Below are 14,363 nucleotides of genomic sequence, written 5' to 3'. Positions count from 1 at the left end.
AATGAATCATTTGTAAAGGATTGAAAAGGAAATTACAGCAGTATTTGTGTGAGAGTGTTTTGGAAGCGTTAAAAGAACAGTTTCCTGGGGGTAGAGAAGAATAAAGGGAACTTGGACCAGTCTCAAAATGCAGAATATTTGTATCTTTTGAGTTTTGAGGATGATCTGGGGTGACACTTGATTTGGGAGACCGGAAGAACTGAACAATGTGTGAGCTGTGCTCGCAGGAAAGGCCTTTTTGGTGGCTGCTCTCAGCAGCCTTTTTGTCACCTCTTCAGTCCCCAGGAGCCTCTTTTCAGCATCCCAAACACGACATGCCCAGATCCCCAATGCCATTGAAATGCAGAGCTGATCAGACACGCTCAGCTGGGATTAAGGCACTTCCATGCCAGCCAAGTCAAGTTCTTTGAGGCAGAAAAGGGATTTTAAATGCCTGAGATGCTTCTCTGTGAATGTGCTGTTTCAGTTTGGTAATTGGTGTTGCAACTGGAGAAATGAGAAAAATTAAAGTTAAATGTATTAATGTGCACACACCCACATCCACCATGAGTTGAGTATTTGAGTGCTACAAACTTCCAGGCAGGGAAATCTTGTTTTAAGGCCATTGACTCTGTGTCAGGGGGAGGAGAGGGCAGGAATTAGTGCCAAGTCTCAGGTCCTTGTTGCTGAAATGTTCTTTGTTAGTGAAATGTTTTAGCAAAAAACTCCATCAAAAATAAGAGAAGACCAGACTGAGCATCTTGAGTGCAGTGTGTGTGTTTGTGTGTTCACAACCCAGACTGAAGCCACCATACCACCAAATCACAAAACCCTTCTGCAGTTAGGATTTTACAGCCCAGAATCCTGGAAGGGTTTGGCTTGGAAGGGACCTGAAAGACCCTCCAGTCCCACCCGCTGCCAAGGGGCCATTACAGGGTGGTTCCCAGCAGAGCCCCTGCCCTGGGAAGGGCGATGATGTCTCCTGGTCTGCTTGGAGTTGTTTGCTTGGATTTCTGCATGGAACTTATCTCGAGTTCAGCCAAGAGCTTTGGAGAAGGTGGGCAGACGCACAGCACTCTGTGTCCAGGGTTATCAGAATCTCCAGTTCTTACTCTGGAGATGAAAAGCTCTGCTTCACAACATCCCAGACGTCCTGGCTGTCCCCCTGTCCAGGGGCACGGATTGGCTCAAGTGTCACTTGAGGATTCAGTGAGTGTTCTGGAGTGGTTTCTTTTGGAAAATACTTTTTCTTCCCATTTTGGGACTGTGAAGAGACTCAAAAATCCCACTTTTTTCCTAAATGCTGCAGAGTTCTACAGAACTTGAGTTTGTTCTTTTAGTTTCCCTTTCCTCCACTGAGTATTTTTGTTTGTTTCCCTCTGTTTTGGTGGAATCTGGGACTGATTTGCTGATTTGCTTTCCCCTTTCCCAGCGGCTGGGTTGGCGAGGTCACCAAGTTCCCTGTCGGGGTAGAACACAGACTTTTCTCCATTCTTGCCCTTTCCACTACTGGGCAAGCTTAACTCTGTACCTAAACTGTCTCCCAAGTTTTCTCAGTTGCAGGAAACTCACGTTCCAGCAGCAGAGACTGTATTTTGAATTACAGGGTGCACATACTTAGACTGAACTGGTGTGGTTGATGATTAAATTAGGTTTTGATTAAATTAGGTGTTGATGAAGGGATGACATGCCATGCATTCCAAGTCATGGAAACAAGCCACATCCCAGTGTTCCTGCCGAGCACCAGCTCATCCCAGAGCATCTCCTGCTGGGTGTGATGGGAGCACGTGCTGCCCACGCTGCTCTGCACAAGGACAGCGGTGACAGGAACATTGTGGGGATTATTCCTTTGTTACTGTTGCAGTCTTTTCAATCCCGTAGATCCGAATCCGGGATCCAAACCAGGGAGGCAAGGACATAACAGAAGAAATCATGTCTGGAGGGGGCAGCAGGAACCCCACCCCCCCCATCGTCAGACCCACCTCCACCCCAACTCCGCCTCAGGTAAGGAAGGGCCGCGCTCCTCCCCCCATGACCTTTGCTTTGCTGTGCCTCTCCCTCATACTTCCAGCCACACCCGATCATCTCAGACACCTGGATGCTCCTCAGTTACCAATATTCTTCAGGGATTGTTTTTTCCCAACTTTGGTCCTTTTTAGCAGTCCATAGCTTGTCGATGTGGAGCCTTGGTGCTGCTGCATGTTCCCCCGCCCTGGTTTTGTATCAGCAGTAGATTTTCAGAGTTTTTCAGAGTTTCAGTGTTAAAGGAGGAGCCAAAATATCTGTGGGAAAGGAGGTGTCTCTATTAAGTCTTCTGCACCTGAGGAAAGTCCATGTCACACAGGTGATTGATTACAGACCTTCAGCTGCATCACTGTTCTTTCTGCCTTCCTGGAGCGGTTTTAGAGTTACCAGAAGATCTGGAGCTCGGGAGTTTTCTCACAGAACTGTGAGAAATTGATCACATGTTTGGTCTCTGGGTGTTCAAACTTAAAAATGCATTTTTCTGATGAGAGAAGAATTATAAATATTCCAGATAATTTTCTGTAGCTCCCTTCCCATTGTACACCTTTGAGTCTGACCCCTTTAAATCCCTGGTTAGAGGTCAGGAGGGTTCTCCAGGTGGTGGCTGGGCTGCAGAGCAGAGCTGGTGCTGGGACGTGATTTCTTCTTCCGTGTTCTTCCCTGTTGGATGTTACCAGGTTTTGGCAGCTTTTAGGTGAAACAGCTTTTCCTGAGCTCAAACCTTCCTTTCCCCTCCGTGTGGGAGTAGTTTTTCTGCTGAGAATCCTGTGCTGAGGCAGGAGCATGTCCCCATGTCTGGGGACATTGGCTGTGCTGGAGTGGGAGCTTGGGATTCCAGGGAGATGTAACTGAGGTGAAGTGAGATCTGCAGATCCCTCCCTGAGACCAGCAGGATTTCAGCTTTCAGCCATTTCCAGCTCAGTCAAATCCCTGTGTCATCTAAGGCACCACCTTGTGCTTTGTCACCGGTTTTCTCCTCTGGGCCCCATCGAGGACAAGCAGCAGCAAAGCACCAGTTAAACTTCTTTCCATCAGAGAAGACAGTAGAGATGCCACATGTGGGAATCTTGGTGAGATCATCTCCCCATTTCTTCTTGCTACCCAACTTTCCCCGTTGGAAGTGGGAAGAGTTGGAACCAGCCAGGATTTCCTGTGGTATTCCCACAAATGCAGTGAATCCAGGCACTTACCTGATCATTTTTACATTCTGAAATCTATTTTAAGGCACTACAATTAAGTCAAACAGAAGGAAATAAATGTGTTTCAAGAGGAGGTTAATAGGCCTGAATTCTGATCTGCTGTAATTTATATGCAGAGCACAGCAGTGATGTCCAATCATCTCCTCCAAGGTATGCAAATATTCCATTGTTTAATATCCAGCCTCCCTTTTGATTAGGTGCTTGGAACCACTTTTGGTAATCACAGAAGAGCTCTGAAATTGGGCTCACCAGAATAAGTTCATTAGTGTAACATAACTGAAAATTTAAGCCCACTTAAGCCAGGAAATTGAACGTTATTGTCCCAACAGCTTCTCTAAATCAAGTCTTCAGAGCATGTTTAATATCTTGGGTGAAATTAAATCGGACCTTAATAACTGTGCTCAGGAATTGCAGTAGTGGGGGTGTTACTGTTTTGAACAAGCTCGAGTCAGTAAATTTTCAATATTCAGCCACAGCTTTTGAGATGCTCCTGACTTGGGGCAGCTCCCAGGAGAGTGCAGGGGGAGCAGAGCTGCTGTTGTTTGTTCCATCCCCCTGGATCAAACCCTGCTCACCAGGGTGCTCAGGAAGATTTCAACTGGTTGAACACTCAAAATGTGAGTGTGCAGCCTCAGGGCTTGACAAGGCAGCATCAAAGTGACTCCCAGTCCAATGAGATTTTAGAATTATAGCAAATTCTAATAAAACTTCTTTCTCTGAATCTGTTATCTCATTATTTAAATGGTACAAACACAGAGGAAGAAACTTCCTGAAGAAGTGATGGAGACCAGGCCCTGTCCCAAATTCTGCATTTGAAAAAGAAACCATTTTATAATAAGAATAGTTTCCAAATTTTCATTTTTTCCTTTAGATTTGAATTACTCTATTAACTGACTCAAACCAAAACTTTGCTAACACAAGCCTGAAGCACCCTCTTCTCTCAGTAGATTAAGTGCTGAACATCAAAAAATTGTTGGAATTGTGCTTAACATCAGAACATTATTGGAATTGTGCAGGAGATGAGCGTTGCTGCCAAGATGAGCTGCGTGGTTTGAGCCATTCCTGTACTTTTTACTCAGTGTCACTGACCAAAAAGTGCTTTAGGTGGAGTTTCCCCAGTTCCTCTATGGTGTATTTGAATTGCTTTTGAGCACATAAAGTGCTCTAAAGTTCCTGCAAGAGCAGCTGGAGGCTGATTTATCCATTTCTAGCAGGACACTATTTTCACTCTTATTTTTTGCTGGGAAGAGAAAGAAAGCCCAGGGCCAGAATCTGATTATGGTATTTCCTCAGCACTGGCCTCCACAGAAGATCACTTTTTAAAGAGTAAATGCTCTTATTTTCATGGTAAAACTGTTCCAAGTCTCAGTGAGTTTGTCAGAGTTGTGTTTGCTCAGTGTCCAGGCCATGGTGGGGTAGAATAACCCAGAGCAACCCGCAGAGTATCATAAATCAGGGGAGTGATTTTCAGTGGGATTTTTTTCCTAAAAACTCTCTAAATGCTCCATTTTGCAGCTGCAAGGCTCAGTGCATAAGGACCATTTATTCATTTGCAATATCATTCCCACAAAATAAATGACTGTTTTCCGCATTTCTTAAGGAAATAAATTTCCTGACCCAAGAAGTTTCTGGGCTCACAGGTTTCTTCTTCACTGGTCTCCTTAGGTTCCTGTGGTTCTTATCACAGTTTCTTTTTTTTGCCACTGATTTCATCCATAAATTTTCTTACAAAAAGAAAGTCCTGATCATTGAGGGCAAGGGGAAAGTGTTCTTGAAACCTGCTCCTTTGTAAAGCTGGGTTTTCTTTGGCTTCTTCCCTTTGGCTGGAGGCTGGGCTGCTTCTTCATCCGTTCTCCAGTCAGTCTGTCAGTCTCATTCCTGAAAGAGAAGCAATCCCAAATAAAACTTCAACCCTTCACCCCTACTTAAATTTTCATTCTTACTTTTCCAGATAGGCTTTTTCCTGGTCTTCCTGAAATGGTGAAAGAAAGTGTCTTGGAGATAATTCCTTCTTTATCCCGCACTGTTCAGATGCAATCGGCAAAAAGCTGGAAATGGGAGGGAAAAAGAGTCCCAGGAAGAGACACAGGTTGCCAGAGAGTTTCTTTTTATAGGGAAATAAGTTTTGCATGGATTTCTGAGAGCCTGTCTGAAATCAGGAATTAGGCACCCATGTCTTCGACACTGTGCTGTGTTTGGATTGATTACAAATTCCTTTTCCTGTAGATGTTCAGAGAAGTTCATGGATGTAGAACTGGGTGAGAGCAAACACCTGCAGGGAGCTGCCTGGCTTTCCACTTGGGATTAAATTAAATTAAAATTTAGCCCCATTTTCTTCTGTGCCTGGTCCCTGGTATGCATTTCAGAGGATTTTGTGACCAGCTGCCTTGCCCTGTCTGTGTTCAGTCCAACAAGTGTTTCACCTTCGAGTCTGGGGCACTAATTTGGTCTTCCTTAAATTCTGAGAATAGATACAGAGGATTTTATCAAACTTTCTTGAACACAAGTGAAGTGTTTGGTGGGAGATAATTAAAAATATGTGTGTCTGCCACAGGCTGGGGCTCCTTCAGTCTTCCTTCAGTCTTTGCGAGTCTTTCTGTTTTGTTCTTCCGTATGGAACAGTCCATGTTCTTTGGGAATCTGCTCTTCCTGCTCTCCCTCGGGTTGCTGCCCAGCTGGGTTTATTCTCCTCTTGCCCTGCATGTCTCACCCCCAGGCTGCTTGTAGGTGATGCTGGGGGGTTTTTTCATCCAACCACCCCCAGTCTGGGATGATTTTCCTGCTGGGATAGCGAGTGATGTGTCTGCAGATACATCTGTCCACCATTCATCCCATCCTGCACACATCAGCCGTTGGTAAATACATGGAAGAGTAAATAAATAGATTTAAATCTCTAAGAGGGTTGAAATAATGGATCAGTTGAGAAAGGAGTCAAGTCCCAAAAGTGAACTTAAACCACAGAGAGATCCAGGAGCCTTGGAGTGTGTCCTGCATGGAGGAGCATTCCTGCAGCTCCTGAAGAAGTGCTGGGAGAGCAAAGTGTGTTGAGAACTGTGCTGCGCTGTCCCTTCCTCACTGTTCTTAACAGTGATCATCCTTTTCCCCTTTTCCTGCCGCCTTTCCCTCCCTTTCCCGTGCACTTTTTGGATGTATCCAATTGACCTGTGTATCTTTTCTCTTTTTCTCTTTATTCTCCCTGCCTTTGGTTTCTCCTCTCTATCCCACCCTGTCTCATCTCCCCCCTTGCCTTTGCTCCATGTTTTTATGTTCCCAGGCTCACCCTGTTGTCCCTCCCCCCCAGCAGGTGCCCAGCCAGGTCCCTGAGCCCGTTCCCGCGGCATTCGGAGCCGTGGAGAGCTCCCACCCCTCTGGCAGCGCCCCCGGCACCGCGGCCCCCGCCTCCAAACAAGGTCGGTTCATGGAGATTTCCTCCCTCATTATTTTGAATCATTTATTTTTTCCCCTCCTTTCTTGTTTTAGTTGGAGTATTTTTGGCAGGGAGACCAGCAGGCAGCAGAAATAGGAGGGGAGGAACTTCTCTTCCTCCAGTGGAACATTTTAAGTGTGTTGCTAAGGGAATTAATTGGAATTTGCTAATGTGGAACTGGTTAAAAATAATTGTCTTCCAGCTTCTGTGTCCTAAACGTTGTTTCAGAGCACACAGAAGGATGAAACTCCTCTCACCCATGTGCCATCCTCCAGAAACCAGTGTGTTGTCAGGGAAATGCTTTAGCCAGAGAGGCTTTGGATCATTTGGATAATTAGCCACAGCAGTGGCATGGATCCAGAGGATCGTATGGCTTCCCCAGAGCTGCTTGTGTGTCCAGTCCTGTAGGAATGGGCAACATGAACTAGGAAAAACCCATTAGTGTGCAAAGTGTCTCATAAAGCCCACAGCAGATTTTGCTGACTTTGGTAAAAATGGCACAGATGGAAAAAGTTTCTTAAAATTCCATTTCCTTGGACAGCACTCTCAGGCACAGGGTGGGATCCTTGGGGTGTCTTGCACAGGGCCAGGAGTTGGGCTCGATGGTCCTGATGGGTCCCTGCCAGCTCAGGATATTCCATAATATACCTTGGAAGGGAGATTTGTTAAACCGTTCAGGGCACTGTCCCAGGAGGCTGACGGAGCAGGCCCAGGCTGTTCCCACACTGGAATTTTGTAGCCATTGGAAGCTGTAGTTCCTGATGTGTGTCAGCAGATGGGTGCTGGGGTACAGAGCTGACACCGCTATTTGCTTCCCAGTTTTACCCACGGCATCACAGCCTCCCTGGGCTCTGCCTGGAGCGACGCGTGCAGGGAAGTCACAGAGGGCTGAGATCTTTTATTTCAGAGTGTCTGGAGTCACAGAATCACCAAGGTTGGAAAAGCCCTCCAAGATCTTCAAGTCCAGCCATTAACCTAGCACTGCCATGTTCAGCACTGACCACGTCCCCAGGTGCCACATCCACAGATGGTTTTTTAACACTTAAAGGGATAGTGATTCCACCACTGCCCTGGTCAGTGCCTGGCCACCCTTTCCATGAAGGAATTTTCCCAAAATCCAACCTGAACCACCCCTGGCACAACCTGAGGCTATTTCCTCTTGTCCTGTTGTGTGTTCCCTGGCAGAGGTTTGCTAGAGGACAACCAAGCCCCAGAGGAGCACAGCTCTAGAAGAGGGGACAAACCAACATCTCTGGTGCTGCAGATGTCCCCAATCCCAGCTGCAGCTCAGTCACTGCTGGGAAGCCAAGGACGGTGTCCCTGGGCTTGCTCTTACAGCCACAGCGTGGACATCAGGGTTTCCCTCTTCCAGTGCTGCACCTCTAAACTGCTGCAGTGTCTAAAAATGGGTTGTAGAAGGTTGAAAAGGGACCTTTTGGGGATGGTCTGGTCCCATCTCCCACTTAAAGGCAGCCTGTGGCTCTGTCTAGATGTCGCTGCACCTTCGATGTCTCCAGTGCCACCTGAACAAGGCCTGGGTGGGTCTGATGTCCTTTGGCTGCCCTGTGGCTGTGCTGCCTGAGCTCCCTTGGCTGTTTAGTGCTGCCTAGCTCTGGCATAGCTGCTCTTCCCTGTCTGTGTCCCCTCTGCCAATATTCCCAAGTCCCTCTTGCCATCCTCTGAGTTCCCCGCAGTGCTGGTGGCAGCGGCGACCTCTGAAGTGCACCTGCCCTCGGGGGAGAGCTGGGGCTGAGCTGTAAAGCCCTGGAATCACAAAACATCTCCAGCCACAAAGGACCTGTAAGATTACCAGGTCCAACCCCCTGCTCCTCACAGGACCACCTGCCACTAAACCGTATGACCAAGAGCTCCTTGAACTCTGATCTCTGAAAATCCAGCACTTTCCATCACAGTATTTCATCTTTGTGTATAAAAATGTGGATTTCCAGGACTAACTGGTCTTATCCCTCTTCTCTCTCTCCTTAACTTAATCCCTTTGTAGGCAGCTGTGAGTAAACTGGAAGTAAGTATGTTTGTTGAGTTACACAGCTCTGACAGTGCTGGTTTAAACATAAAGCAGGGCTTGACTGGGATTTAACACCAATGAGCTTCCCTGTGTTTATCTCCGTTCCATGCCAGAAGGAGTCAAACATTTGTTCCAGTCCAAAAATTGCTAAAGAGCACATTTATGTAAGCACTGCAGGGAAAGCCCTGGAATAACACCCGGAGCGTTGGGCTGTGGCCGGGGGGGGCAGAGCAGTGTTGGGGTTGGTGTCAGTAATTAATAGACCCCATTAATAACATTTAAACTGAACTAATGACTTCTGGGGGGGCACGTCTGTCCAGAAATACATGCCAAGGTATCAAAATGATTTTTCACTTCGATGTTGGGGGATTTTTGCTTCCAAAACAAAAGCAGTGACAGGGAGGGCTGTGTGGCTGAAGTGTTCATTAAAACCAGTACTGTTGTTTCTCCAAAGTCCCCTCTGCCGTGTTCACCCTGCGGATCGGCTCCTCCCCGTGCCCTTCCTCTCCTGTGCTCGTTTGCATCCATTGAAGTTTGGAATCAGGCTTCCATTGTGGTTCTGTGATAGCCAGTGCTGCTTGTGCAGCTGTTGGTGGCTGTGAGCAGCATCTGGCCCGTTTGCTGGGCCTGGGTCGGGATCGGAGCCGCGTGTTCTGCTGGCAGACCAGGATCTGCAGTCCCTGCTGCCTTGGTCTGGAAGTCATTCCCAAGGCTGGATTTGGATTGCATTATTTATATCCTTGGTTACGTTTTTTTAAAGACAAGCCTTTGCATTTCATAGAATCCCAGAATGGTTTGGGTTGGAGGCACCCTACAGCCCATCCCATTCTTACCCCACTGCCATGGCAGGGACACCTTCCACTGGACCAGGTGTAGGAGTTGCTGCTACAGTGCCTTGAAAAATGACATTATTGAGGTGCAGGTTCTGATTCCTGTAGATGCCCCTGGTGTGTCCATACCAGCCAGGCTGCCAGAGGGAGGATACTGCTGGAGAATCCAGGTCAAGCCAGCAGCCAAGCCTTGTGGAGCCTGGCTGCAGGCCAGGCTGGTGCAGGAGGTGCAGTGGGATAGAACTGCATGGAATCACATTTATTCCACTTGCAGAGGTTCAGGGGGATGTTTAGAGTAGCATTACCCTCTTTTTAAACCTCTTTCCAAATCTTGCAGTGCATCAGACATGGAGAATGTACAACATGGTTTGAGGAAAACAGATTAATGTCAGACCCTGGAGTTTGGAAAGCTCCAAAGCCCCTCTGCTGACACTGACTCAGTCCCAGTGCTGCCTCGTGAGTGTTTGCATCAGGACAAAAGATGGAAAAATGGCAGCGAGCCCAGCAGCTATTGTCAGATAAACACCACAGAGCAGGAACAAATTCCTGTATCCAGTAAAATCTTCCTCATCCACTGCCCTGGCCTGTCTGTGCCACTGGGACCACCCAGCAGCCAACAGTGGCTGTTCCATGAAGGAGGCAGCAGGGTCTGTCCCACTGGGTATGTGAAAGAATCTTTAAGGAATAATTTTGCAAAAATTTTACTTATCCGGAAATTTTAAAAAGTATCTCTTGATATTTCCCCTGGAGCAGCCGGCACTTCCTGTAAATAGTTTCTAAATATAACATGAGGAATGATCTCAGTGTATTTAGGAATAGGGATCTGATCCAGTTGGGATGAATTGCGTCGATTTTTGTTTTCCCTCCCCAACTGTGAGTTTTTCTGTAGCAGTTGGCAGGGATGAGTCCTCTTCTGCCAGGGCTTGGAGATTTGTTCTCTGGGATGGGGGTTCAGGTTCAAATTTGCTTCTCATTAGCCAAATCTGCTCCTCGTTCTCTGAAATCCCTCCTCAAATCACTTTTCTCTGGGATTTTGTGCAGACAGCCTGGATCCATGGCAAGAACATTGGCCAGACAAGGTGTGGTTTGAAGGAAGGGAGTTAAACCTCTGGTTTCAAATGCAGCTGTGGATTTGTGCTGGTTTGAGCTCTCAAAATGATTTTCTTAACACTTCAAATGCATTTGGTTGGGGTTTGTTTTGAGCATTCTCCTTTGACTCAGGGAGAGGATATCCAGGCAGTTGTTTATAGTGAGCTGTAAATGTCAGGAATGCTCCAGGAGTTCCTGCAAAGGATGTTCCAGAAACCAGAGGTGACGTGTTTTCTTTTCCAGACCAGTTCCCGTGTCTTTTTTCTTCCACGGAGCCTCCAGAATCAAAATCAGCTGTTGGGATACTCTTTCCCATCTCTTTCCTCACTTGTCATCCTCCTCCAAAGCCATGTCCCTGGGTGCCTCATTAAGTTGATGAACTACTGCTTTGGCCATGGGCCTCTGTAACGCTGCTGGGGCTGCCAATGGCTGGAAGCTGAGTTCATTTTTGCTCCAGCTATTCCTAAAGGTGGGATTTGATGCTCCAGGCAGTTTCAAATGGGTTCTCCTTCAAAAACCCTTTGGTTCTCCTTCAAAAACCCTTTCCCTTTAGCTGAGCTGTTGAATAAGCCCCAAATGAAAATCCGGCAGAGCCAAACCTCTTCAGTCCTACCTGAATTTTGATGATTTGGGGTTGGTTGTGGCCTTTGACTTCCTAATCTGAAGAGCAAGTTTGTGCCTCTGGCTTTTCCAGAATTATTTTTGCTGGTGTGACAGTGTCCTGAAGGAGTTCCATGTTCCTGCAAGATCTTAAACCGTGATGGCTCATACTTTTGTAGAAAAGTGGGAAGCAGCAGAGCTTTGGGAGCTGTGTGATGGTCATGGCAGGGACGGGATCACCATGTCTGTTGCTAATTGTGGGATAAGTGCAGGGACTTCTTTCTGCACAAGATTTTGGGGGTTGTGTTGATATCTTTCTTTCAAACATCCATTCCAAATCTCTCCTCTTCCAGTTTAACCCATTCCCCCTCGTCCTGCAACTTTTTGTCCATGTAAAAAGTTGCTCTCCTTGTTTTTTAAGCCCCCTTTAGACACTGGAAGGTTTCAATGAATCTCTCTAGATCCATCTCTTCTCAGGATGCCAGTGGTTGTATTTTCAAGTTTGGATTCCAGGTGAGGTGCAGGGGCCTCTGGTGTCTTCCTCAGAGCTCCTTGGCAGAATGCAGGAATGGGAGCCAAGGGAGCCAAGGCACCAGGCAGGAACATGCAGTTGCCTTGCTGTTGATAATATTCTTTTTCTCCTTTCCCAGAAGAGAAGCCAAAACCAGATCCAGTATTAAAACCACCTTCTCCAGTCCTCAGACCAGAACCTACTGGGGAGAAGAAAGATCAAGCTGGGCAGATGACCGAGGCCCCCACCTCAGTGGAACCCCCACCAGAAGTTCCTCGTGCTCCGTCACCGGCCCCGGCCGCTCCGGTCGCAGCCGTCCCCGCGGCTGCCGTCACCGTGTCCAGCAAACCCCCGCCCGTGGCTGACCCAGAGGACAAATGTGAACTGGCCTCCCCCAAAGAGGAGGCAATGCCTGCATCCAGTGCCACACCCTGCACGGAGCCAGCGGCCCCTCCAGCCGCGGAGGAGCCCGGTGCCGCGGTGTGCGCGGAGCCCAGCAGTGCAGTAGCATCGCCCGGTGACGCCCCGGCGGCGGCCGGGCCCGGTGTCAGTAACAGCACGAGCGGCGCCAGAGACGCGGGGGCCGCGGCCGAGCCCGGGGCAGAGGTGGCCCTGGTGGAATCTGCGCCGTTGACTGTGGAGTCGGAGCCCCCCGAGGCTCCCCCAGCAGAGGTGGAAAGCGTGCCGTCATCTCCCAGTGCTCCTCACGCTGCTCCCTCTCCTCCTCCCACCCCGCCTCCCACCCCGCCGCCCCCGTCTCCTCTGGTTTCTGTTGCTGCTGTTACCACTACAACTCCTTCTCCACCTCCTCTCCCATCTCCGAGTGCCCTCCCTGTTGTCCAGGGAGATTTAGAAGGAGAGGAGAGCACAAGAACTACTCTTAGCGAAGAGGTAAAAGATACTGAAAAGAAGGAAGAGACAGAAGCAGATGGGCAACTGGAGGAGAGCAGGGAGGCTCTGAGTGTGAACTCGAGGAAGAGTCCTGTCCCAGGTAAGTGTTGAGCTCTGTGGGCTCATGTGGTGAACTGGAGGATGAAGGAAAGGGGCTTTTTCTTCTTCCAACAGATGTTTCTGTTTCTGTCAGCAAAAGAAAGAAGCCTGGTGGTGCTGCGTGGCTGCTGTGATTGTGAAATACTGATCTTCCTTTGCAGGGGTAGAAACCCCTCCTGCGTGTTCAGAATTGGTCACTGACTTGGATGTGTGTCCCAGGCTGGGGTGGGCTCATGCTTTCATGGCAACACAGGGCTGGTGGAGGGGGAATGCAGAGCACACTGCATTTCATGGAATCCAAGGATGGTTTGGATTGGAGGGATCTTAAATCCCATCCAGTGCCCCCCCCTGCCATGGCCAGGAACACCTTCCACTATCCCAGGTGGCTCCAAGCCCCATCCGGCCTGGCCTTGGGCACTTCCAGGGACGGGGTAGCCACAGTTCCTGTTCCCCCGAGGTGAGCAGTCAGTCCGAGGGCCTGTGGCTCTGGATTTGGGAGCCTGATTAACACTCAGACCCAGGAGCCCTTGGGATGAACCCCCTGAGCCAGCGATTTCCAGAACTGCTGGAGTGGGGTCTTCTCCAGCTGTAAAAATGTGTCACGATGTTCCCAGATGTGGGAAAATGAAATGGACCTTCACACTCACCCAAACAACTGGCAGCCAGAGTCACTCCAGCGTCACTCAGGAGGGTCAGCCCAGTGTCACAGCCCAGTGTCACCTCAGTGTCACCTCAGTGTCACGCACCTCTACTTGCCCAGCCTTCATTACTGAGGCTTCTGCTTTTCCTTTGCAAAAGTCACATGTAAGCAAAATGTACAATTTACAATTTTAAATTTTAATTTTGCAGATTACAGTTTAAAACTCACTAAAAATTGCAATTTCTGCAACTGCCTTTTAAAACCCAGCCTGTTTCTCCAAGTGTTGTTACCTGCCTTTGGTTTCAGCCCTGTCACATCTCTGGTTTGGCACTGAATGGATTAACACTCAGTGTTTTTTATGGAAAACTGCTTTTTTTGCAGGACTTCCTGGAGATTAAATTGTGGGAAAGAAGTTAAATGATCAATTCCTTGTATTTGCTGCTGGATGAGGTGTAATGGGGGCCATTCTTCACACCCAGCAGTGTTAAAGTATTTAATGTGTCACATTTTCTGCACCCTGTTCTGCAGTTATTTTGATTCCTTGGAACTTGGTTGAGCTGGGACAAAGAGGACAAACAGCCGGTTGTGATTTGGATCTTGTTGGTTTCATTTTTTTAAAGTAACATTTCATATAGGGGGTTTTTCAGTTTTTTCTTTGATCGATGGGAAATCTCGGGCTCTCTCTTGAGTGCACTGAAAGGCTGAGGTTGGCCCTGTTCCATGTTTGTGTGATGCTCAATATGCTGATTTTAAAATCCAGTATCTACAGATGAGAAGAAAGATCCCTTCACTACACCGACCGTGAGGGTTTTTTCCTGTTAATCATCTTCTTTTTTTATTTGACTCAGGTCATTTCACTGCTCTGGCACTTGTTGTTCTTTCAATCCAAGCTACTTCATAACCCAAGTTAATTTCCTTACAAAGGAGAGGAGAAATGGGACTCTGTAAATAAGGTTTTGCACAGGCAGGTTCCAGCTTGCAGTGTTATTGCTGGCTTTGTAATGGCCTGTAGTATAAATTTTTAAAAAATTAACTTACAGTGTTTGG

The 14,363-nt window shown here is 47.9% G+C and overlaps 1 protein-coding gene across 9 annotated transcripts in view; it reads left to right on the top strand.

The window, feature by feature from the left end:
- The window catches only part of EIF4G3 (eukaryotic translation initiation factor 4 gamma 3), a 141,750-nt gene that overhangs the window by 85,665 nt on the left and 41,722 nt on the right, over positions 1–14,363 (top strand). For 8 of the 9 annotated variants that reach the window (XM_082295779.1, XM_082295778.1, XM_082295776.1 and 5 more), the window contains 3 exons: positions 1,861–1,983; positions 6,505–6,613; positions 11,826–12,677. In XM_082295779.1, the coding sequence (XP_082151905.1) occupies positions 1,861–1,983; positions 6,505–6,613; positions 11,826–12,677 (1,084 nt within the window). The remainder of the gene's footprint in view (positions 1–1,860; positions 1,984–6,504; positions 6,614–11,825; positions 12,678–14,363) is intronic. The other variant, XM_082295775.1, reaches the window with a different exon arrangement.

The sequence above is a fragment of the Coloeus monedula genome (genome assembly GCF_965178545.1).
Source record: "Coloeus monedula genome assembly, chromosome: 22".
NCBI classification, from domain to species: domain Eukaryota; kingdom Metazoa; phylum Chordata; class Aves; order Passeriformes; family Corvidae; genus Coloeus; species Coloeus monedula.
This window is presented reverse-complemented; position numbering and strand designations above follow the sequence as displayed.